The sequence below is a fragment of the Pinus tabuliformis genome, chromosome 7, assembly GCF_031772625.1.
Source record: "Pinus tabuliformis cultivar Carrire ecotype Pingquan chromosome 7, CPIR1, whole genome shotgun sequence".
NCBI lineage: Eukaryota > Viridiplantae > Streptophyta > Pinopsida > Pinales > Pinaceae > Pinus > Pinus tabuliformis.
Genome location: NC_142293.1, coordinates 1,466,341,087 through 1,466,364,339, shown reverse-complemented (window position 1 = coordinate 1,466,364,339; position 23,253 = coordinate 1,466,341,087). Strand labels below are relative to the sequence as shown.

The window sequence follows — 23,253 nt, the reverse complement described above, 5'->3', positions numbered from 1 at the left end:
TAATGTAGTATCTCAATTGATCGGCATAAATAAACAAATAAAATTGTTTATGTGTATTAATTAATAAAAATAATACCATGGTTATAAACCAAAAGATGAAAAGACATAACGAAACTAAGATTTTATGGAATAGAAAAGTTAAAAGGTTAAATCAATACATAGTTTTTAATCTAAATACCAAATTAGTTTATAAAAAAAAATTATTTATAAGATAAAAGATTTTATAAACAATATATTAAAAATTAGAAAAAAAACTATAATATTTAAACTTAGTGGTATAACGGAAAGTAACATAACTACATTAACAAATGATCACTATCATTTATTATTTCGTAACCATATTAACAAATAGTCATCATCAATATAATCATCTATTATTATCTTTAATTTTATAGTTATAAATAAGTATTTAAATTTAAAAAAAAAACAAAACAAACAAAACAAAACTCAACCACCTTGTAATATTTCATAGAGACACCTATCAAGATAATTAAATCAGTAGTTTAAAATTATCTTTAATTTTATAGTTATAAGTATTTAAATTTTAAGGAAAAAACAAAAAACAAAACCCACCCACGTGCTAATATTCCACAGAGACACCTATCAAGATAATTAAATCAGTAGTTTACCCTTGCTCACTCTGGTTACCCCACCATCTCACTAGACACCAGAGTGATCCATCACATTACGAAGTGCTAGCCCGTTAAGAGACAAATCTTGTTACCGTTTATCAACAATTTTGAGATCAAAATTTAACATATGTAGATTAAAATAAAGAAACGATTCGATATATCTCTGCGACGAGAGAGTGAAAAGACCACGGACGTGGGAATGGAGCCAGAGATTTGGCGATCCCTTCCGGAACAGTGGGAGTCAGGGACAGACATGCTCATGGAAGCGAAGATTTGGCAAGCCCTCCCACAGGATTTGCTGCTCAAGATTTTTTACATGTTGCCCATGCGTCTTCTTGCCAAAATGAGAACACTTTCGAGACAGTGGAAAGAATTGCTATCTTCCAATGCCCTGCAAAGAATTTATTCAAATTTTTCAGTGCACTCCTTCCCAGGATTTTTGGTTCAGCTTGACTGGACCAGGGAAGGTATTGCGGAATCTTGGGTTATAGAATACCTAGGAGGCGATAGTTCAGACATGAACATTTACAAAGCTCCTTTGCCTTCTGATGTCGTCATTGTGGATGCCTGCAAGAATATCTACTGTTCTCATAGAAGGGGAGATAGATTGGGTCTTTCCATAGGCAATATTGCTACTGGGTCCTCTAGACGTCTGCCTAATCCTAGCCCTCTCACTTGGTGGAGCTTCATTGCGATGGATTTTGATGCAACTAGGAGGCGATGCACTGTTCTGCTAGGTGAAAACAATAATAGATGGGGACAAGCAGCTGACAATAATATGGTGATGCAGATTTATGACTCAGAATCCAACGCATGGACTATGGTTGCCATGAAAGTCCCGCTGCATTACTTCTAGGCATGGCATGGACTATGGTTGCCATGAAAGTCCCGCTGCATTACTTCTAGGAAAGGGTATCTGTTCTAAAGGAAAGGTTTATAGGATTACTTCTAGGCATGGCATCGGTCGCATGATAGCATTCAGTATTGCAGAGAGGCGTTGGGCAGAAATTGGATTGCCTCAGTTTTGCCAATGTGATTCACTGCCAAGACGGTTGGATCTAGGTGGAAGTGATGGGCGAGTGGTGTTAATAGTTTATAGTAATTCTTGTCTCTGGACTCGAATGTGGAAATTGAAGGAAGGGCCAGGTGCTCCGGAATGGTGTGAACCGAATCCGATCTGGAGGCCAGAAGTCCCTAACATTTATACTGTGGGAGCAAATAGCAGCGGATGGACGGTGATGTTCGATTGGGATATGAAAATAACAATCTGCAATCCAAAGCGAAGATTAATAAGGCGCTTCACATTGCCCTTCAGACGCTTCACATTTTTCTGCAGAATTTTTGCGTCAGCCTTCGAATCCAACAATGTTTCTTGGCCTTGAATTTAGATAATTTAATTGTTAATGAAGCAGAGGCATTTAGGCTTCAGTTATTTACGTCGTTTCAAAATTTTGCCGGCTCTGTTAATTTTGTATGAAGTTGTTTATAAATTCTCCAATTTCCCTTTCTATAAATCGGCCGGTTTTCATCATGTTGTATTAAGGCTCTTGAATGTCAGGATTCAATGACAGATTCTCCGATTTCTCTTTACTTTAAAGAATGAGAATGTGTAGCTGTTGCAAATGATTTTTAATATCATATCTCTTACTCTTATCTTCCCGAGCAGCACCCTTAGTCTCACTGGATGCTCTTCCATATAGGCATATGTAAAATTGGTTCAGGAAATTGGTGAAGGATTTTAGGTTTGGTTGAGAAAACAATATAATGGTAAAAATAATAATAATAATAATAATAATAATAATAATAATAATTATTATTATTATTAATATTTGATTTAAATTTATTTTAATTTTGAAATTCTAAATTTTATATTTTAAGGGATTTTAATTTTCTAATTACACAATATAATAGTTTATATGGATGAAATTAATACCTTAATATGACATAATGTTTTATTCTATAGCAAGTGCTTGTTGATCATGAAAACATTTATGAATTTTAGTGATATTGAATTATATACCATTAAAAATTTTAATTAAAATAAAAATTTTATTTGTAATTGGTTTTTTTTTTTATATTATATATTTGATATTCAAAAAAATCATTTTATTTATAATTCATATTAAACTTATTTTGTTATTCTCAATAAAAATGGATGAGGGAGGACAAGAGAGTATAATGGAGGGTGTTGAAACCTTACTTACTCCAATGATAATTAATGCAGAGGTGGGGTGGCACACTTCTACCATGCATGAGAGCATGTGAACAGAAATCATCTTAATCTGCAGGAAAGTTAAATTTCTATTTTGGTTTTGGTATGAAGTAATGCTACAAAGAGGGGTTCAATGTATCTATTGGCATTTGGGAATTGGGCCCAACACCTTTGAACCTATGATGGCTTCTTCCTATATTATGTTTTGTTAGCATTAACGGGGTTTGGTAAGGAATCTAGGGATGGAGAGTGTCATGGGAATGCCTCTAGCACATATCATTTGGGATCTTGGTATCTGGATTCCTTTGCATCCTTGACTCTATATCGGCTTAGGATAGATAATCTTGGAGGGTTTCCTTTTCTTATTGGACTGTAAAGAGATTCCTCCTCTGGAGTCTTAACATAATGTTGACGGTGCTGGACCTGCCAACATTTCAAGGGGATCTCCCCAGTAAGAAGTCCCAATTAGACCTTAGACCGTTTGGTGTAGGATTCCTAGTAGTGGGTCATAAGATAATGCCTTGACCGCAATGTCACACAAAAGCAAGTAAGATAACTCTGTCAATAGCAAGGGTGTGACTGATGCAATGAGTCAAGGAATGAGTAAGAGAGGTTCCAACACTTCAAGGGAGAGAAAGGTGAAGGTGAGTTCCAGGTTGAAAGGGATCAGTCCCAACTCGGCTAGGAACACACAACACAAAGGACATGCATAGCTTCTAGCAGAGTTGTCGACACGGATGCAGCAGTCACAACATACAAGATAAGATAACACGAACAACACTCGATTAGTCTAAGACGAGTGTGACAGTCGATATAACAAGGTTTAGAGAAAGGTTTGTTTGATGTCCACCAGAGCAGTCGACATGGACGGTGACAACATTAACAACATATGCAACACATTAACAACAAGATTCATATAATTGCATATAAATCAATTCATATACAAGTATGTAAGTTAAACAACATATATCATTAAGGCAACTGGAGTAGTCCAACTACAATAACAACATATGCATGAAAATGTGTTGGCTTTTATTATATAAATAAGTGTAAGTCACAATCATACAATACACCATGTAAACCTGCTAGCCCCATCAGTGGAACGTTACAACCACATCCGCCTGCTCCTCCAAAGAGATGTACTAGCTCCATGCAGTGGAGAAGCCAAGGCGCGTTACAATACTGTCCAAGCCTTCTTCAAGATAGTCTTAGTAGAAGCTTGGCTAACCAAAAGCCTATACAATGAGTTATGAGGGACTATTTATAGCAAAGGGTGGGGTGACCCTTGACATTCCCCTTTGTGACAGTTCAACTACCCTCGTGACTCTTCACCTACTCTATGATTGTTACATCCAACTATTGACACTCAACTTACACTTGACATGACTCAACATTACAATGCACATGTACTCATTTGAGACAACATGGCTTGAGCAAGCCTTGCAAGACATCACTAACACTCGGTCCTTTGTGGTGAGACCAACTCTTTGACATGCTTGTGATAGTGAAGCTGGTGAGCTGATTCCAAGCTTGGTCGTCCGTGATGGTGTGCATGCACCTCATGGTGACATCTTGCTGAAGCGAACTCTTGCCTCCATTGCAACTGATGCATTGGTTCGACCCCTTCATCCAACTCGTCTGCTAACATGCGCATGGTCTTATTGGGTACGATTGAACCGGCAACACACTAATCCATAGTGTCTGTGCTGATCTTCAAGTATGTGTTGGTGGTCATGCGCATCAACTTGCCAAAGTGCATGTTCAGCTCTAGTTGGACTTGATTCTTGTCTTCGCCTTGGTGAGTGTGTTGAATGGGTTGGATTACATGTGTGCGCTCAACGACATGCATGTTGTTGGATCCTTTGCATGCAATCAACAACACTGCTCACCATGTTTGCTCTACGTCAGCGGCTAGGATGGATCCTTAACTTGTACTAGCGCAATTTCATCCGTGAGTGCATGTTGCACCCACTGTTGTTCCTGTTCCTACTGTAACTCATTGGACTGTCTATGCAGCTTCATGTTCTTCGTGAGTTGTTGTTTCAACACATGCAACTCCTTCTTTTTTCCATCTTTTTCCTTCGCGCGATCTTCATGTTACATCGTCACTTCATAGCTTAAGTCTCCAAAGTTGCTTTCATTATGAGTGGATCTGCTTGATCTTGCAACTTTGCACTGCCTCTATGTTGTTAACAACCTTCCTCTTGCATTCAATTCATTTGTTGTGCTCGCTGCATTCGGTATGCTGCCTTCAACTGTTGTTCATGATGCTACTCATTGTGATGCTGCTACTTGATGTCCTTGTCCATGAAAAACTTGATGTCTTCATGATTAGGTAAGCCCATGGACACTTGATCGACTGTATCCCCAAGCATACTTTGAACGGTGTCTTTGTTTCTACTCTCTTGGAAACTATTGTACCTGTATTGTTGAGAGGCAGATGAACACCTATGAACATTCATAGCAAGCAATCTATCAGCCGAAAACCAAAATCAACATGAGAACTGACTTGCAACGTACCTGGGTGAATGATCATGAAGGTTGCGCAATTTCGGCCGGGAGGTCGGGAGACCAACTACCAAGACTGCACAAGGCATAGTCTGGGCTGCTAGGAGACTGAATGACTATTGGAACTACAAAACATGCAATCCAGTTGTGCATTTGGCTATTGGGATCGCACAATGCGCGATTCCAGCTCTGAAAGACTACTGGCACAGGGACAGATTTGTGCAATGTTTTGAGCCAAGCAGCCACTGACCTCCAGAAATGCACAATTCAGTCTAGGAGGCCAGTGTTGGGCCATAATGTGCAAATGTGGAGAGGAAGGTGAGCCTTCCTTCCCCAGATTGCGCAATGCAGCCTTGGTGAAGGCAGAGACCGGGCCAAGGTTAGCTTGACTCGCCGTCGGGCAACTAAAAGTAGGTAAGTATATGAAATGCATGGCGACACTAAGTGATAGCAGAAGTGATAAACAGTGCATGCAAAACATGAATGAAATATTCAGCAAGTAGATCAACATGCATGTGGGTGAGGCAGTTCGTCGGCTGGGCAAATGTTTGTGCAAAATAGTTTCATGCATGTGACAGCAATGAGATAGCAACGAAAATTGAAACATAGCTAGGACAAGCTATAATACATGTAAATGATAGCAAGTGTTCAAATAAATCAAGCAAACAACACTCACACAAGCGAATACACAAAAAGTGACATAAATGCAGCACAAGCCATGGGAAGCGAGCTTACCCCAAAACAGCTAAGTTGAATGTGCCGACTACTCCTAGATGTGATGTGGGATGTCAGAGCTACAAGATTGATGTGAGGAATGAGCTCTGCAGTGTCCAGTTGATGAGCTTTGATAACATCGAGGTTGTGACACGCATGCCACAAATCTAGGGGAAGCGACACTTGGAGGGAGGTTTCTGAATTGTTCCTTGCATGTAACCTCCAACTGCTAAACATAGATCCCTAAAACAAGGGATTCCTTTTCATGATGCCTTGGGAGAAATAGCCCATGCATGCAAGTCTATTTTTCTCAGTCCTGGAGGGAACAGGTCAACTCAGCTGCACATGCAAGGGACTACTTGACTGCTGGAGAAAAATGTGCATTCCTGACTGTAAGCTAGGCTGACTACCCAAGGGGATTGCACAATTTTTGGGCCTAGCAGCTGACTACTACCCATATTTGCGCAAATCCTGCATTGAACTTCTTGTTGATGGGAAAAAATGTGCAAATCCTGCCATGAGGGTTGGCTGACAAGATTGCGCAATCTTGGAGCCCAGCAGGTTGTTATAGGGAATTGTGCAATGCCTGGAGGGAAGGCTGGTTGCCCTCCAGAAATGTGTAAATTTCACTAGGAATCTGCTGAGCCTGCAGCTGGACCAAGTCCGGATGAGCAACCTGTGAGGGAAGTGGATCGACTGTGATCAATAGGCTGCCTTTGAGCAAGAAAGACACTGAAGCTTGAGGACTTGACGAAGCAAGGCAAGCTGATGTGAAGGTGGGTAGGGAGGCTCCAAAACAGGGTAAGGAAAAATTTTGGAGGGTGGTTGTAGCCGCTACAACACATAGGCATAATGTAATGTGGTATTTTTTTTAGTTTGTTCTCAATTTCCAATTCTCACTACATCTAGATGGTTTATTAGGATTTATGGCCATCCTCTGGTAGCATTGATGCTTATGTTACTCAACGTTGTGGAGCACAATGTATAATCTGTATCTTTTGGATCTTAGACATATTTTTTTTGTTGGGGAGGTGCATCCTAAGAAGGAAGATACATGCTGGTATTTTTTTAAACCACCTTCTTCATCTGGTTTATCTTTGGGAGAGTTTTGTATTTCATTTCCTCTTCTTTGAGATTTCTCAATCGTCCCTCTCCATATGATACCTTTTCCTACTCTATTGGCATGTTTGAGGTATGCAGTATTTATGGAGTAGTTTAAGATTGTGGTCTATGTGGATGGTTCTTCCCCTTCGACTTGCCTATAGTTACCTAATGTTCAGAGTTTATTGCACTTTGGAGAAGATTATAATGCCATGTCAACAAGGCGGAGTGAGAAGGGGGGTTGGTGAGAGAGGGAAATCATTGACATCATCATGAGGCTTTTGACAAAGGTGAGGATGTAGATCCCAACCCATCTAGCCCTCATGAATCTAATCTTGGAAAGGAAAAACTTGTTATTCAACTCAAAAATATCAAAATTCTCTTGGAGCAACTTAGTAGGAATAGGCATGATGACATAACTATAGTCATTTCCTTCATGAATGACCTCCAAAGAAATCAGTGGCACATAAAGGATAGATTACCATGCCTACAAAGGGAACAACAGAGACCAAATTTTTCTTAATTCTTGGAACATACAATACATTTTTAAGGCGTCTAATGTCACCGCTAGGTAACTTTACAGGAATGTCACCATGTCCTTTGATCTCATATCCACTATCATCTCCTAAATAGATTTTCGACCCACATGAAGTTTCTTCAAGAAATTCAAACCAGTCCTTCTTACCCGTCATATGTGAGGATGCGCCAGAGTCGACATACCATATGTCATCCTCATCTCCCTTTGAAGTTGAAAGAGAACAATCGAATGTAAATAGTCGAAGTTCGTGGCTGTGGTCCTCTTCTTCCCCAACAAAGTAACCCTTCTGTTTTCTCTGTTTGATTCTTCCTTTGTTTGCCTGCCTCTTATAACAATCTTTAATCTGATGACCAGGTTTTCCACAGTAAAAAAATTTCTTAAAATTATTATCAGTCATACCTTTAAACGGTCTCTTCTGAAATGTGTTGGCTCCTTTCTGCTGCTGCTGCTGTGGTTGCTGGTGCTGCTTCCCTCTATATTGTCTCCTTTTTGCCATCAGAGCAAGATCATTGCTCTGAGTTTTCAAATTTTGTCATCGCTTTTCTTCCTGTAGCAGAATCCCTGTCAGCTCTTCAAATGCAGGGACTTTCTCTCTTGCTGACAGCCCTGTGATGAGCGTTTGGTATTCATCAGTCATTCTGTTCAACGTGAGTGTGACCAGATCTGAATCGAAAACTTTCTCTTCGATAGCTCCCAATCTGTCACTCAGGTCTTTGACTCTAGTAATGAATCCAGCAACGGACTCATTCTCCTCCATCTTTAATGCAAATAGCTTTTCTTTGAGTGACAAGACACGGTTTGTATTCTGCGTCTCGTATAGGTTTTTGGTCGTCGTCCAAATATCAGCAGCCAATTTACAGTCTCTAATATGTGGGATAACACTGTCCTTGATGGAAATCTTCAATATAACCTTTGCTTTTGTCTCCCTTTTATCCCAATCTTGTTCTTGTGTAGCTTTTCCTGATCTCAGCTCATTTCCTGTAATGATCGACCACACATTTGCACTTTCAAGCAAAGTCCGCATCTTGAATTTTTAGTTGGAGAAATTCGATCCATCGATTTTGCCAGACTCGTGGAGATATGATTCTATACTATTATTCATATTGGACTAATAAAATTTCTGATCCTCTGATGAATAAGTCTATCCAACTGAACACTTCAATGAGCCACCACCGGGCAAGTCCGATCTGCTGCCACCGAACAGATCAGGAACTCCAATGCGCCACCACCGGGCAAATCCGATCTGCTGCCACCGAACAGATAAAAAAAACTCCAATGCGCCACCACCAGGAAAATCTGATCTGCGGCCACCGAACAAATCAAAAAACTCTAATGCGCCACCACCAGGCAAGTCTGATCTACTGCCACCGAGCAGATCAAAAAACTCTAATGTGCCACCACCGGGAAAGTTGGATCTGCTGCCACCGAGCAGATCAAAGAACTCCAATGCGCCACCACCGGGCAAGTCCGATCTGCTGCCACCGAGCAAATCAAAGAACTCCAATGCGCCACCACCGGGCAAGACCGATCTGCAAAAAATTGCAGATTTTTCAAAGAGAAAGAGGTTGGCGCTTCTCGACGGCTAAGGATCCGTGCCATAAACAAAATCGACACGTCTTACAAAATTGGCACGATTAATGCTTGATTTTCCGCACCAATAGCACTTTCTGGTGCGCTGGCACTCTTATCACCCTCAAAACGGCGCCAAGTGGCACGTCTGTTCCTTAATAAACCGTGTCAGCTGCTGCTTCTACTCAAAAATGGCGCAACTGTTCGCGAAGATTCTGTACCAACCCTTTCTTGCGCTTAGAGATGATCAGTCATCTGAGACCTATGCTTCAGGTGTTACTGCAGTCCACCTGATTCTACAAATGCTTCTATTTACTCCACCGCCACTACAGTTCTGTAATCAATGATGCATCCTAAAAAAAAAAATTAAGGCTATCCCTACTCTGTGCTCTGATACCAAGATAAAAATCAGACTTGAATTAAAAAGAAGGAGTTGCAGCTCACAGGTGAGTACTGCACCTAGAGACTGCACTCAAACAAAGAGACTCTCTCTGTTCACTCTACTATTCATCAAATGAATGATTACATTATTAAGTACATCACTAGAAATCAGGTAGTTGCAAACAAACTCCTAAACTCTAGGAACAAATCCTAAACTAAGGAGATACGTTACAACTTATGTAACCATTTCTCCATTAATACAAAATAATATTAATTATTTTCAACTCTTGCTACAAGTGAGGTCCACTAACTTGCGGCCTTCAGCGATTCACGCATATTTCAATGCTTAATACTAGGGGTTCCTTATCTAACGAACCTTACCCCTTACAATTTACAGGTGTCGAAGACTTTGTAGCTATGGTTTTATAATCGTTTCCCTCTATCTAGGGTTTAGATATGTATGTTTTTAGCTTTTTGGGTTATAGGGTTTATATATATTCTTTTTAGTACTCGCTTAGTAAGGTCCTCAGCCAATACTCATGTTAAGAGTTATTTGGATCTACCACCATCTTATTCTCTTTGGTCATCATGTCAAGTCTTCGAACCCTAAGGTTTGTCTCTTATATTTTTTTTCCAGACTTCTAGATTTATTTTAATCTATATTGTCCGCACATCTGGATGCAATTCTTTTAATGTACATATTTACAGTTGAATGAAAATTTTCATTACTGCTTACCCGCTCTTCTTATAATAGTTTATAAAAAAAATTATTGTTTCATTTTCCACAATGAATGGACATCATTTGAATGTGTTCTCTCATATTTTTTTTAGCAACAGATATAGAATGTTTCTTCCATTTGGGATAGTTACAATTTAATTCTTGTGATATTGTTCCTAAAGTAGCAGTACAAATTAACTTATTGGAATAAATTGGGATCGTCACACAACAAATTTTTTTATTTTTTTATTCATTTACTGTTTATAATATAAGTCTTGTAATGAAATTAATCATCTAGTGCTTCGATGTAGATTTTTTTTTTATTCATTTATTGTTTATAATATAAGTCTTGTAATGAAATTAATCATCTAGTGCTTCGATGTAGTTTTTGTATTTGTAATTAACAATTATAGTTCACTACATGTAAGTCTATAGCTTCATACCAATATATTGGATTTGGAATTATGATGGGTTCCTACCCTATAATGTGCAGTTAGTCTTTATCATTTCTTTATTTATTGTTGAATACCTTTTGGCCTAAAGCCTTGTTAATGTTGTATGTAAATGGTTCTCGACATATTATATTTTCCATCATCTTTACACTGGTCTATGCATAAATTGTTAATTAATAGTTTTGATATTTGATAAATGCATAATTTTTTAATTAATAGTTCAGATATTCGATACATGCTCATGGTTTGACATACTAACCCTAAGCGTCTATAGAGACTTATTTTCCTTGCGGAGGAATTTGGTTCCATAGTTATCTCCTCTATTTGTTTCTATAAAAGAAATTATTCTGTTAATTGTGTTCTCCAATTCCGCATTCACTGCATGCACAATTTTTGGTATTAAATTTTCCTCAAGTCTTCAGCTCTAAGTATTTCCAATTAATATATCAACTATTATACAACTTTACTGCATTTTATATTTCTTGTTGTAGTAACAATACTTGTTTCCAGATTTTCAAAACCTAGATCTTTCCATAGGAAATATTGAGATACTTTTAGAGTATTGATACCTATTAATTTTGTGATCCAACGGTTTTGTTTTCTCAAAATTGTTGTACACACACAGAGATATATATAAACTAGGATTGGGATTGTGTCAAGCTAATGGACTAATGTTTGTTCTGGCTTGAAAATTAATCTATTCTAGTAGTAGGTTAATCTTCACATATCAACAAGAAAATTAAGTTTCAATAGTGCATAATAATATGCAAATAGACAGAATTAACTTTTATTTTTTTTTCCATTCGAGTCTTCCACAAACTACAATTTGCATCCATTCTACAAAATTCATCTTTATTGCAGAGAAATATAGCTTAGCACAACCAGAAAATAATTTTACACATATGGAAGGAATGACATACAACTAAAACACATAAAATAATTATTTGTATTTCTTAAATGTTTGAACCAACCATAAAATTACCCAGGAAAGAGAGTGCTCTGCCCAACCAGTGAGTACGGTGATTAGTGCCACTAGTACTCACTTCCAAAACAATTATCTTATCATTAACCTTTACAGGTTCTTTCAAAACCTCTCTTGATCCTAACCAGGATTTATTTTGACTTTCAACTAAGTACCAAACTTCAGTTTAGTATTCCACTAGCCAACTAGCTCAAGAATCCTTTATTGACAGTGTCCTTCCTACCTCAACAATGTCATGTATGAGTTTCAAAGATCACAGTTTGATTTCCTCTCTTGGACCTCCTCCAACTAGGTACTGAGTATTCAAGGTTGCCTCAGGTTTTCTTCCCTTTGACCCTCTTGGTTCCCTTTTCCCATTTGAGATTATTTATCTCTAGGGAGAGGAATAACTATCTTCTAACTGTCGGGTAAGTGAAACTCTCATTTAATTCTCTTTCCTGTAATTTTATGGCTAACCATAATTAATATTATTTTTAGATAAAATAAAATAAACATTTATTTTTTTAACCATCCATAGCAACCTTTCACATGGCCCATACTTTGACCAAGTCATTTGCATTCAAATAAAATATTTATAACTTTAATGACGGGTGTTAAATCTTCCCCCCTCAAGCGAAACATCGTCCTTGGTGTTTTATGGCTCTCAAAATAGGTCAGAATACACCTCGCACATAAAATCCTCATTCTCAAGGTGGTGTCGTCCAAGCTGAAGTACTTCAACCACACTGTAACCTAGGTGATTTCTTTCTTTTGTATCATAATTTCTCTTTGATCAAGATTATGTAGAGGTTCAACCATGAGTATTCTGTTTGGTTCGAGCTACATTCTCATTTTCATTAATCATTATTTAAGAACATATATATATATATATATAGATATATATATATATATATATATATATATATATATATATATCATTTTAAACTTTATTACAAACACTATCAATTGTTATTTATGTACCCGATAAAATTCGTTAACATGTACCACAACCCATCAAAGTTTAGCAATTTGCACTTAATATGAGTTTGCAGTATCATCGTAAACTTATCACAATAACGATAAATATTTTTACTTACCCAATGGCCATGTCAATTGGAAAGGATCCCATCATGTGGCTTTATTATAAATTTCATACCAACAAAGTACCAATTCCATTTGCACTACTCAGATAGTAATAATAATATTTCAGAAACCATTTACTATTCTTGTTTTTTATTATTGGTTTCAACTAGTGCATTATCATACTACGTAGCACTACTATGCTTTCATATGAATTCAAATGTTACATATGCAATAGTCGTGTATAAGTAAAGTTTAGGATAATTTCCCTTTTTCTGCCACATTCTAGGGGGCTCTATTATTGTCTATTTTTCCAAGTAAACTTAGTTATGCCCATCTTGGGATGCTTTGCTATTTTCTTTTCAGAATTGGACCAAGTGTCCACTTTGTGGCATTCCTTCAATTTTAGCCCTTTTTTCATCTTGTATTACAAGTTGTTAATGAAAGTTCTACCCAAATTTGCTTTTGTTTACAGTCATGGGGTTTCTCCCTCTTGTGCTCTTATGCAAATTGATTGTCTCACACTCACCATGTTACTATAATATAGTTATTTTCTTATATATCGTTGCGCATCCTATTATACACTTGATTCAATCAACAAATTATCTAATACACTTGACATGTAAAGCTCAATGGGATATTAATAGACAATAATTCTATTCCATCTCGATAATAATTAGTTATCTTATTATACCCTCACACAGTAATCGTACTTGATACTGTCATAAGAAAGGTTTCCTTGCCTTGTCCTAATGATGGCTCACAACCAATGATCTACTCTTTAGGCCCCATCATAATTTCATGATATCAAAATATGCCACAACACAACATTATCGAAATTCTAGGACAATTACTTCAACTTACCACTTTCACGGTAGATATTATCTGTCTTTTGTTCTAGTGGACTCAGTCATGCCTATGATGATTATCCGTCGATCGTTTCATACTGAAGCCTTGATTAAGGTTTTATAATTCAATTTGTTTTCCCAGTAATTCATTGAGAATAAAGGCATATGGTATTATTAAAATAACCACTAAGATAATTCAAGGCATAATCTAGAGTAGTATAGGCATGCTTAAATTTAGCAAAAGATAACCTGAAAATTACATCACCAAATCTTATAATATACTTCTCTGACATGCCTCACCTATAAGCTTCTCTCAACTCTCTTCTTAGGATTTGCATCCGTTCCCTTCTAAAAATTATTGATTAATATGTCTGGAGATTACATGGGGTCTTTTCCCCCTTGTATCTTCCATGCCCATCAGTTGCCTCAACACTTTGTATTAGTGTGGTTATCTTGACATATTGACTTTTTAAGCATATGTTCATTTTAATCATTTGTTTGACGAAACTTCATTTGTGTCTATAAAAGTTATATTGAAGTTCTTTAAGGTACTTATCTGGGGTAACACTGACTAGTGGCTCACTACACTTAGCACATCACACGACAATAGGTATAAGTATCGTTGTGCCAATATGCTACCAGCATTCTCTTTACCCCAACTTATCTTTTTATTGTCACCTTGTTTCCAATCAAACTTAACCTTTCCAACTGCGAGGCGGTTATAAAATAGACCAATTAGTGAATCATTCTATGATTCTGTGTTACGAGTATGTAACTCACAACAATATTGAATCCCTACATCCATCAGGCACAGGAAATTCAAAATCTATCTACATTCCTTCCTACTAAATTTCCATATTCTTGAAATTGAATTTAATATTTCTCCTTATATTTACTGAATTTGGTGTCTTTCTGAGTATCAGCAACACTATTCCAAAGTGCCTTCATGTTTACTTAGTGTTTTGGAGTAACCAAGATATTATTATCATGTCACATTCAACCTAAAAATCTCAATTAAGTTGCCCACTTTACTATTCGCGAGACTAGTCTCCTTCCTATCATAAGTTATTATGGTAGTTCATCACAACTTACCTCCCTTTAAAAAAGTATTATTTGGAAATTTTACTATGGCCCTCAATTACTTGACTTTTGTAATCCTTCATGGTGATGGTTTATGTTAATTTCATCTATGACCATTTCCATGAGAGGTAGTTGTAACTGACTAATTTCTCATGATTTTTGAAAGTCCACTTAGCACTCATTACATCAAGTGATGCTCACAGGGGTGAAGAAGTGGGATTGAAACTAGTGAAATGAATCACATAGCGCCAATCATCACTCTGGGGCTTGCACCCCGTAACCAGGACTTCCCAGGAGGTCACCCATCCCAGGTCGCCTCTAGCTCAAGCGCGCTTAACTATGGAGTTTTCCTAATAGTCAAGCCCACTTAGCTTGCTACCCCATTTGCAAAACCTTAGCAAGTATTGTACCTCATTAACCATTCAAGTAGAGTTCCCTTCACTCTTTTGAATTAAGTATTGGGGGTTTCGCAGTGCATTATATTAGATATCATTTGTTGGGATTCAACTGCATTAAGTAAGTCATTCATCTATGACCATTTCCATGAGAGGTAGTCATAACTGACTAATTTCTCATGATTTTTGAATAGTCCACTTAGCACTCATTGCATCAGGTGATGCTCATAGGGGTGAAGAAGTGGGATTGAAACCAGTGAAATGAATCACATAGCTTCAATCAAATTATAAGGAAACACCCTTCACATCTCCTCATGAAAACAAATTATAATTAAATTCTAAACAAATAATAACAACAGGTTCAGTTTATTTTTAACACAGTAAATCAAATATTTACATTTTATCCCGGGGCATTACACATATATTAATGTAAAAAATGCAATTCAAAAATAAAATATCTCTACCAAACTATAAAATATCTCAACCAAACTATACAAAACTATACAAGAATAGGAATATGTAGTAGTTCACAAATAAGGGTAGGCATGTGTTGTACTTCACTACATGGAATGTTATTGTTTCTTCGCTCTTCCTTGTTATTTATGGTAATGCTATCGCTATGCTGGATAGAGACTCTCAAATTTAAATGGTAAGTTTAATTATTTTTTTTTGGAAAGTAATGGAAATTCCTGAAAAAATCGTGTAGAATTTTTTTTTAATTTAGGTTACGGTTGTGTATTAGGATTTTGAGCGTTTCAATGGTTTTGGACGTTTCAATGGTTTCATTTTCACTATTAAAACAAAATGCAAACGCCATAATTTCTGGACGCCGGAGTTGTGATCAGCGGGTTGGTTTTTTGGAATTGTTTGATATGTGTGCGAGTGCCGTAATCTGAGAAATCGCTGTTAGATAACAGTGCAACTGCAGCAAAAACTGCATTATTGACTAACGTGGGAGGTACACATACAGAGTACCGTTGCCTGCCCAAATTTTTTAAAGGCACTGGACATGTCAAGAAAAGTTGAGTGGGTTAATTTATTCGTTGGAAACAAATTCCAAGAAGGTTGAAAAGTCTCAATGTGTTAACGCGTTATCATTTTTTTTAAAAGATTCTTTAAAAAAGCATACTTAGACATAAACTGTAAAAGCTTTTAAAAAAGGTTTTTTCGAGAGGGTTAATTAAAAGGTTTATTAAAAGGATTATTAAGGGTCTAAAGGATGAGAGATATTAAAGGTTTTGGTTTTGTTTTTTGGGCGGTGTATATTGCAAAAAAAAGTCTAGAATATATAAGTTTTTTTTTTTTTTTTCCCTCAGACATATATAAGGGAATTGTTTTATTAAAGCAAAAAAAATAAAATAAAAGAGTATTATTTGAAAAAAAATATAGGGTATTAAGTTTTATTCAATGAATTTTTAAGATATTAGTGTATTTGCGGTATATTAAATAATATCTTTAACTTGACTATATATTGGAAAATACTTCTAAAATTATATTATTTAAGGCTCTACCAATAAGAATCCAATATACCTTTCGAATTTAAAAGACCCTTACTTTTACTATATATTGTAGGTATATATTTTTCATTAACATCTTTTATACCCTTTTATATCTTTTCATTATCTTTGAGCTCCATTCTTTATATTTGTCAATATAAAATATGTTTGCTCACATTATATGCTCAATATATAATGTCATTTTTTCTTCAATATATATCCCTTAATATGAACCGCGTGGTATTGTATTGGTCCCCCAATGAAGTCCCCGTGGTATAGGGCTTCGTAAAGGGTCCATTTGGCTGCCAACTTTTTTATGTTTTTCAAGCATGACAATGTTTTGGCTTCAAAAAAATCCCTTTGTGTGATAAGAGTACATGAATCTGGTTAAGATTATTCCTTACCGAGGCACGTATTGAAAATCATTTTTTTCTCTGGCGATATGGATAGAAACCTCATGTGATAAGGGAGGCGGTGATAAGACAGAAGAAAGACAATAGTCATGGGTCACAATGTGAGATTGAAGGAGCAAAAAATAAATTGAAAGGAGGAGCTAGAGTATTTCAAAGAGCTCATAAAGGTTCTTGCCGCAACCGAGGAATCTAAATGACAACAGGACGGAGCAACACATGTCAAGGATGCATGGATCGGGATGGATCTGGTAACACTGCCAAAATTTACTCGTAAAAAAATTAATTTTTGGGTTGTCAAAATGGAAACATCTCTTCAATATAAGTTAATTAGGTAACAAGCTAACCCATATGATGAACCATGTAATGTGCTAGTATTAGACTTTATAAAACAAGAATTGGATGAGATTTTTTTTCTAAGGCATCAAAAACTACATATTCCGAGGAAGCATAGAAGATCCTGGAAGCATAATTTGGTACAAAGGAAAGAAGCATGCAACAACAAGTTATGTCACAATCTGTTGAAGAATCAATAGATAAGTTACTTGTAGATCTGAGAGTAAATGAACAAGACTCTAGAACGACAACAAAGCTTGGAGAATCCCACTCAAAGATGGATGATGGTCATGAAGACTACAAAAGTGAAACCCATTATGCATATATGCATATCGATGAAGAAGGTGTAACAAAGATTGTAGAGAGAGAAGTTGAAACATCTATGTATGAAACAGAGAAAGAGCATATAAATGCTAAAGAAATCCACTATAAAATAAATGGTGAAGATGACGTTGAAACCCACTTTGATGAGGCACGTGGATGATGATAGTTAAGTGAAATGTGAATCGGTGAATCCAGTTGCAGCTCATGAATTTGGTTAAGTTAAAATTGTTAATGAACACATGCATGGTTGGATATCCCACCACAAGGTGGATGAATATTATGTTAATGATAATTGTGATATATTTTTTGAAATAGGGATTGACCATGGCAATATGGAAAGTGCCTTGTTTGGTTAATAATTGAAGGTTGAAGTAACCATTTCAGTGACAATTTATGAAGTAGTTGGAACTGCTCATGAGGCAGGGTGTGATCTAACAACAGGTGATGATCAAGAAGAGGATAATCTGACTTAAAAAAAAAAATCAAAGGCTTCATGATGGGTCTTTGAGTCAATATTACCAACTCGATATTGTTGAATTTCCATGATCTTGGGTCTAGGTTATAATCCTAGAATCTCTAAGACTACCAAACCAAGAATCACAACATAACTACTTTACACAACAAAAAAATATAAAATAGCAAGTCATATATGCACAAGTATAGAGAATTTAACAAAATACTGTACAATAATTTACAACCCAATCTTTGTTATATTAAGCCAATCTAAATAATACAATAATCTATGAAATACAAGATATAATGACAATCATGTTGCAAACTCTATGTCGTATATTCTCACGTCAGTCCCTCGCTCTCGTTCTGCTCTCTAGTTTCCCCTTAATCCATCACAGAGCAACACATAGAGTCTCCAGGAGGGATGCCACCTATCACTATTGTAAGTCACTTATGCTATAATTAACATGGGTTAATCTAATTTGCTTTTATAGGTTGGCCAATACCTAAGCTCTAATCTGCCTTCTAGTAGTATCTTTCCTCCATCAAAGAGCTACACCTAAGCTCCAATATTCACCCATTCACGCACAATCAATGTCCCTCTTGTATACTACTCTAGGGCTACTTTGGTCTATCAACATGTTACCCTCCAACAAACCAATGACACCAAATACACTCATTGCAAGATTTTCTCCTAGGAGGGACTTTCAACCATCACAAAAAGTCCTCCAAATAGCTCCCATGGGCTTCTAGATGAAATAATCCAAAACAGATCCAACACCTACAAGAATCTACCAAAGCACATACCTTTAGCTCATTGTTTAAGGTATGTTTCCTTGTTGTCAACCTCGGTCTCGTTAAGGAAAAACCACAATCATTTCGAGCCCTTAAATTCTTCCTATATTTTCTCCTCAAATCTGCAACTATCCCTCCTTGAGAGTTCATGCTAGATTGTTGCAAGTCTATGTTTCTCTAGCCCTCAAACAATCCTTATCCCTCCTTGAATTCACTATGGCATGCTCCATATCTCCTCCAACGGTCTGTGATAACCTTCTTTAGGGACACTCTGCGCATAAATCAGCCCTTAAACACCTCAGACCTTCACCCCTATACCTTGGCCCTCCTTCTATGCAATTTGGTCACCAAAAACAACCTTAAAAGCCTTCCTCTTCCTTCCTAGTTCCCCTCTTGTAGCCAAGACAAAATTGGTCTTTGTTCAACAAGCTCCTCTTGTGATGTGTTGCTCACTTTGGATGTGTGTAATGACACTCTCCTCACCTTCTATTTATATCCATAAGAAGGGATTCCTCAAAATTTCCAACTAGGGCTTAACAAGCTTTCACATGGCTTATTAACATCAATCTTACCTAGACTCTTCTTGTGAAAATCCATTTCTTGTCTTAAAAATTCATAACTCCATTTCTACAACTTGGAATTGGATGACTTTTGTTGCGTCGGATTCTACTCGATGAGAGCGATTATCTTCATTCATCCCATATCGAAATGTGTCCATAGTTTTTTCCCAAGTCAGTATGAGTGAAAAACCCTAAACCTAGGTTCCAAGCCCATAATTGACTCTTGTGACACATTGCCCTCTAAACCCTGAACCCTAGGGCTTGGAGTACCTCACAAGCTACTCAAAAATCAACACTCCCTCTTAATGAGGGAGGTACTTCCAAGACTAGGAAGTAACTCATCATCATCATCACTACTCACAAGACTCACCCAACTCTTGGCGCTCACAACTGCAACAATATTTGTAGCATGAACTACGCCTCTCTCATAAGTGTCACTGTGACTAGAAGCACCTGCTTCTTATTCTTCTCCTATATTTCTTTCCAATCACTCCATGATTCCTTACTGGAAGATGTGGAAGCAACCTTTCTCCCCACTAACCACACGCTCTTCTTGGCCTATAAATCCTACCTTTGAATCTGCAAGCTCCCACTAGAGATTGATTCCCTTTAAGCCTCTAGAAACTGGAACTTGTTTTCTGGAACCTGTACCTAACCCTATGAAGCCTACACCTGCAAATGCTTCTCTAGAACCTGCATCTACTCCACCTACCTCTTCTTCTCATGATCGTAGGCTTTCATGTCAGGCCATATAGACCATGTTATCTAACCCTAAGCACAATACCTATGGAGTTGGATCCTCTAAGTATGATTCTTTCCTTCTCATCCTCGAACAAGACCTTAAACCCCTTCTTATTAATCATCGAGACAGATATCACGCTATATCTGAGTCATGGTATAAATAGTACATCCTAGAACCACATCACCCATCATGTCCCCATCCTGAATTGCACAACTCCTAATCCTTAGATCTCGTTCTAATTCTTCTCACCCAACACCATGTGCAACTTCGATTCCAATTCAGCTAGAGTCTCAAAACCCTCTTGTGACTGTGTCATATGTTTCGATGCACCAATCCACGTACTATCAATCCTCATCGATAGTACCTTCAGATAAATGAGAGATCACGGAAAAGTACTCTTCTAACCTCCTAGTGAGAGCATCTATCTCAACAAATGTGGTAAAACCGATGACCTACTTCCCTTTCTTCTTCGCGTCATCTCCCTTCTTCTTCATCTGACATTTCAACGAAAGATGACCCATCTCGCCACAGTTGAAACACTTGAATTTACTCAAGTCCTTCTTCTGCTTCCCTTCATTTGTAGTCCAATTTACATGTCATCATATGAAGCCCTCTTCTTTGGATTGATATCCTTGTCTTGTAACTCTTCCTAAATTAAGTCATCTCACAGCCTACTCTAGTCTACATTTTTCTCTCTATAAATAAACCCTTTAATGAAGGGCTTCCATTCCTTGGAGAACCCTTTCAAAAAAATCCTCACAATATTCGAATGTAAAATAGTCACACCGATGGTAGCAATCTCATCTTTGACATGTTACAATCTCATTAGATATGAAGTCACTCCTTCACCATGTATCATCTTGGTGGACTTCAACTTATGCTCCAACACTAGTGTAGGAATTTACAGGGTAAGTTCCACAGAAAGAATACCAAAAGGACACCGATCACAACCAGATCTCAAATCAATACACCAGTATTTTTGACGTGGTTAAAACCCTCAGAGTGCAAGGAGGGAAACAGTCCACGGCCTGTCCCAACGTGGGTACTACAGGCAATTTATTAATCAAAGAATGAAAATTTACATAAGCTTCTCTCATGCACGGATTACCCGAACAATGACCCTCCATGCGCTTTAAATAGAACTCATGGACCAATCGGGTGTCAAGCCACGGATCAAGTGTCGGTAATACCGAGGTGAGAGTGAACCGTCGGATCACTACATATCGTGACCGTCGGATTGTAAGTTACAAAATGTACAACGGTAAAGAAACACACTTTACCTAACTCTATACTAGACCAAGTTGAACTTAACTATATCCTATGTGTCGGAATATCCTAACATCCCCCCTTAAGAACAACTTGGGATAGGATTGAAGGATTTACAAATATGACACAATAGGAGAAGGAAGGAGGCACTAGAGCCTATCCCCCCTTAGTGACAACTTCCTGAACTCCAAGCATATATCGAAGTTTAGTGAACTTCGCCTCTGTGAGAGCCTTTGTGAAGATGTCTGCAACCTGATCATCTGTTGGACAATATTGCACTTCAAGAACATGGTCATGAATGAGCTTTCTGATGAAGTGCATGTGTAGTTCAATGTGTTTGCTGCGCTGATGCTGGACTGGATCTTTGCATAGCTGAATGGCACTTTGATTATCACACCAAAGTGTGGTTGGATGCTGCTGCTCAAAGCCAAACTCTGATAGGATCTGACGAAGCCACAAGGCTTCCTTACTAGCTTCCACGGCACCACGATACTCTGCTTCTGCTGACGAAAGAGAAATGGCAGCCTGTTTCTTACAAGCCCATGTAATAGGTCCTGAACCAAGAGTGAAGACATAACCGGCAGTAGACTTCCGATCATCAGGGTCACCAGCCCAATCAGAATCAGTGAAACCAACTAACAGAGGAGCTGCTTTGGCACTGTAATGAATCCCAAACTGTACTGTACCTCGAACATAACGAAGTATTCTTTTAGCTGCTTTCCAATGACTTTCACGGGGGTTTTGCATAAAACGAGCAACAAGGCCAACAGCAAAGGAAAGATCAGGACGAGTATGGGTTAAATACAAGAGTTTTCCGACAAGTTGACGGTATAAGGTAGCATCAACTTCAGGAGAAGTACAAGAGACTGAAAGTTTGACTCCAGACTGAAAGGGAGAAGGGGCTGGCTTACAGTCTTCCATGTGAAAATGACGAAGAATATCACAAGCATACTTGGACTGGGAAAGGAAAATACCCTCTTGGGATTGCAAGACTTGAAGACCGAGAAAATAGTGTAAGTGTCCTAAGTCTGTCATTTCAAATTTCTTTTTAAGGCTGGACTTCACATGGTTTATAAGGTTGGGATCACTACCAGTAAGAATAAGATCATCAACATAAAGAACAAGGATGATAAGAGAGTTGCCCACTTTCTTGGTGTAGACAGTATTGTCAGAATGACACCTAGAAAAGCCAGATTCTAAAAGAAAGCTATCCATTTTGGCATACCAAGCCCGAGGAGCTTGCTTGAGGCCATAAAGGGATTTCTTAAGTCGACAAACAAGGCTGGAGTCTGTTTGTATGAAGCCAATGGGTTGTTCCATATAGATTTCTTCCTGCAAGTCCCCATGCAAGAAGGCAGATTTAACATCCATCTGATGGACTTCCCATTTTAAAGAGGCAGCAAGGGAAAGAACAAGGCGGATAGAGTTCATTTTGGCAACAGGGGAGAAGGTTTCAGTGTAGTCAATGCCTTCAACCTGTGAAAAGCCCTTAGCAACGAGACGAGCTTTATGTTTATCAACTTTCCCATCTGGTCCATACTTGGTTCTGTAAACCCATTTACATCTAACAAGTTTGCGTCCCTTTGGTAGAGGAACAAGATCCCATGTATCATTTGTCATCAATGAATGATATTCTTCATTCATAGCTGCTTCCCAATGTGGATGGCCTGAAGCTTCTGCAA

At 37.7% G+C, this 23,253-nt stretch overlaps 1 protein-coding gene across 1 annotated transcript; it reads right to left on the bottom strand.

Annotated features, from left to right (window-relative positions):
- Nucleotides 1–8,237: 8,237 nt before the first annotated feature.
- On the bottom strand, nucleotides 8,238–8,729 carry LOC149253319 (uncharacterized). The gene has a single exon (XM_089454437.1). The coding sequence runs from the start codon at nucleotides 8,727–8,729 to the stop codon at nucleotides 8,238–8,240; it is 492 nt and encodes a 163-aa protein (XP_089310563.1).
- Nucleotides 8,730–23,253: the final 14,524 nt, after the last annotated feature.

What these genes read in the sequence shown, in the direction of transcription:
- LOC149253319 (XM_089454437.1), bottom strand. Translation starts at nt 8,729, where the DNA reads ATGCGGACTTTGCTTGAAAGTGCAAATGTGTGGTCGATCATTACAGGA.